Here is a 3419-nt window from a genome sequence, read left to right on the forward strand (position 1 = left end):
TATGTGCAGGCTTGTGTTAACATAAACCGTTTATTTTTCTGGCCTACCCTCCTGAAACTAGGCACCTACACCTTGCCAGGAGAATGGGCAGAAATGATGCAGTCTGAGACTTTGTGATTGACAGCTTAGCTTGTGGCTATGTGCAGGCTTGTGTTAACATAAACCGTTTATTTTTCTGGCCTACCCTCCTGAAACTAGGCACCTACACCTTGCCAGGAGAATGGGCAGAAATGATGCAGTCTGAGACTTTGTGATTGACAGCTTAGCTTGTGGCTATGTGCAGGCTTGTGTTAACATAAACCGTTTATTTTTCTGGCCTACCCTCCTGTAACTAGGCACCTACACCTTGGCAGGAGAATGGGCAGAAATGATGCAGTCTGAGACTTTGTGTGTGGGGTTTTTTTTTTAATTATTTTGACAAGAAAACCTACAAGGAAATCATTGGACATTTGCACTTTGTGTGTGTGTGTGTGTTTATTATTATTTTGACAAAAAAACCAACAAGGAAATCATTGGACATTTGCAATGCCTTCATTGAGTACTTTGGCCGCAATATCCCTATCACTGAGGGATTGTGCAACATCTAAGTGGTTGTCTATGTTCATCAGTTCTTCCATCTCTGCTGTGCCTATGGAGGCATAGGAGCCAATGTTTTCTAGTTCCCAATCTTCATCATGGACTGTGAAACCTTTGAAGTCCTCATCTTCCTCCTCATCACTGTCGAATAATGTCGCTGTCCAAAGCTTGTGCCAAGCGTTTTTTAAGGTTGCCAGCGTTATCTGGTTCCATGCATCTGCCAGTCCATAAATTGCATCTTTCAGAGTAAATGACTTCAAGAAGTCCAGGATTTGTGTTCCACTGTTGAGTGCACCCAGCATTTTATGAAGGAAAAAGTGTTTGTACTTTATTTTCAACGCACGCAAAATGCCCTGGTCACAGGGTTGGAGAAGGGATGTAACATTTGGTGGGAGATACACAGCAGAAATGTTATTGCTCCGAAGAAGATCAGCAGGTGGATGTGCAGGGCAATTGTCCAGGACCAGCAAGGCTTTTGGGTTCTCTCCAAGTCCAGCCGCCCTGCAATGTTCTGTCACCTCGGGGACAAAATGTTGGTGGAACCAGTCGATAAAGCTATCCTGTGTCACCCAAGCGTTTCTCTGTGACATATAGATCACTGGAAGTTCATGTCTTATTCCTTTAAGGCACCTTGGATTTCGGCTTTTACCGATCAAGGCCAGATTTAACTTATGTTTTCCAGCCGCATTCGAACAGGCTAAGATGGTTACACGGTCTTTCATGTCCTTGAAACCAGAAGGTGCTCGTTCGTCTGCTGTGGCCAGTGTTTTTCGTGGGACATATCTCCAGTACAAAGCGGTCTCGTCTGCGTTATAAATTTGCTCGGGACTCAAACAATTCCCAGCTCCTGCTACTATGGAAGCAAATTCATCAATGTAACTTACAGCCGCCTCGTTATCTGCAGAAAGCTTCTCCCCACATATTTTAAGGCATTTAAGTGCGTATCTCTTTTTGAATTTATCTAGCCATCCTTCTGAGAACACACATTTAGTGTTGCCAATTTTCAGTATTCGTTGGAACTTTTTGGCCTGTTTTCGTAACATCATACCGGACATGGGTACTCCGTCAAACCTTCGTTGGCGCAGCCAGGCTATTAGGACATGGTCAAACTTTTCAATTCTGGACCTGTGCAGCGTTTTCCGACTCAGCATTAATTTACGGTCCTCGCTCTCTCGGAATAGCTTTAACAGCAGAGGTACCGGGGAAAGCTTTGGATTCTCGCCCAGAAATAGATAGCTAAGAAGAAACAAAATAACAAAATAAAAAATATATAATTTACATTGAATCAGGTTGGGCAGACCGGATGGACCATTCGGGTCTTTTTCTGCCGTCATCTACTCTTGTATGCATGTTACTATTAAGCACCGACTATTAAGCCCGGGCTACTGTTGCACACCACCCCCCAACAACCCGCCGACCCACACCCATGCTGCCTTGCTGGAGGGTATCGTCCCTGGCCTCTGATAGTAAGCCACTGCACACTAGGGTGAGGAAGGGGGACTATTCGGTCTTAACCAAGATTTTGGCCGTTGGAACCCAAGCACAGTACCGGGGAAAGCTTTGGATTCTCGCCCAGAAATAGATAGCTAAGAAGAAACAAAAATAACAAAATAAAAAATATATAATTTATATTGAATCAGGTTGGGCAGACCGGATGCACCATTCGGGTCTTTTTCTGCCGTCATCTACTCTTGTATGCATGTTACTATTAAGCACCGACTATTAAGCCCGGGCTACTGTTGCAGACCCCCCCCCCCCCCAAACCCACCGACCCACACCCATGCTTCCTGGCTGGAGGGTATCGGCTCTGGCCTCAGATATTAAGCCCCTGCACACTAGGGTGAGGAAGGGGGACTGTTAAGTCTTAACAGAGATTTTGGCCGTTGGAACCCAAGCTCAGTACCGGTGAAAGCTTGGGATGCTCGCCCAGGAATAGATAGCTAAGAAGAAACAAAATAACAAAATAAAAAAAATATAATTTAAATGGAATCAGGTTGGGCAGACCGGATGGACCATTTGGGGTTTTACCTGCCGTCATCTACTCTTGTATGTATGTTACTATTAAGCACCGACTATTAAGCCAGGGCTACTGTTGCACACCACCCCCCAACAACCCGCCGACCCACACCCATGCTGCCTTGCTGGAGGGTATCGGCCCTGGCCTCTGATAGTAAGCCACTGCACACTAGGGTGAGGAAGGGGGACTATTCGGTCTTAACCGAGATTTTGGCCTTTGGAACCCAAGCACAGTACCGGGGAAAGCTTTGGATTCTCGCCCAGAAATAGATAGCTAAGAAGAAACAAAATAACAAAATAAAAAATATATATTTTACATTGAATCAGGTTGGGCAGACCGGATGGACCATTCGGGGTTTTACCTGCCGTCATCTACTCTTGTATGTATGTTACTATTAAGCACCGACTATTAAGCCCGGGCTACTGTTGCACACCACCCCCCAACAACCCGCCGACCCACACCCATGCTGCCTTGCTGGAGGGTATCGGCCCTGGCCTCTGATAGTAAGCCACTGCACACTAGGGTGAGGAAGGGGGACTGTTAAGTCTTAACAGAGATTTTGGCCGTTGGAACCCAAGCACAGTACCGGGGAAAGCTTGGGATGCTCGCCCAGGAATAGATAGCTAAGAAGAAACAAAATAACAAAATAAAAAAAATATAATTTAAATGGAATCAGGTTGGGCAGACTGGATGGACCATTCGGGTCTTTTTACCTGCCGTCATCTACTCTTGTATGTATGTTACTATTAAGCACCGACTATTAAGCCCAGCTACTGTTGCAGACCCCCCCACCCCCACCCCGCCAACCCACCGACCCACACCCATG

General features: G+C 45.9%; 1 protein-coding gene across 1 annotated transcript in view; it reads right to left on the minus strand.

Moving 5' to 3' along the window:
- Window positions 1–474: 474 nt before the first annotated feature.
- Window positions 475–3419, minus strand: part of LOC117365987 (jerky protein-like) — a 69852-nt gene continuing 66907 nt past the window's right edge. The window contains exon 2 of the mRNA XM_033957002.1: window positions 475–1812. Within this exon, the coding sequence (XP_033812893.1) occupies window positions 510–1727 (1218 nt within the window). The 5' untranslated portion in view covers window positions 1728–1812 and the 3' untranslated portion in view covers window positions 475–509. The remainder of the gene's footprint in view (window positions 1813–3419) is intronic.

This window comes from Geotrypetes seraphini, chromosome 8 (genome assembly GCF_902459505.1).
Source record: "Geotrypetes seraphini chromosome 8, aGeoSer1.1, whole genome shotgun sequence".
In the NCBI taxonomy this organism is placed as follows: Eukaryota; Metazoa; Chordata; class Amphibia; order Gymnophiona; family Dermophiidae; genus Geotrypetes; species Geotrypetes seraphini.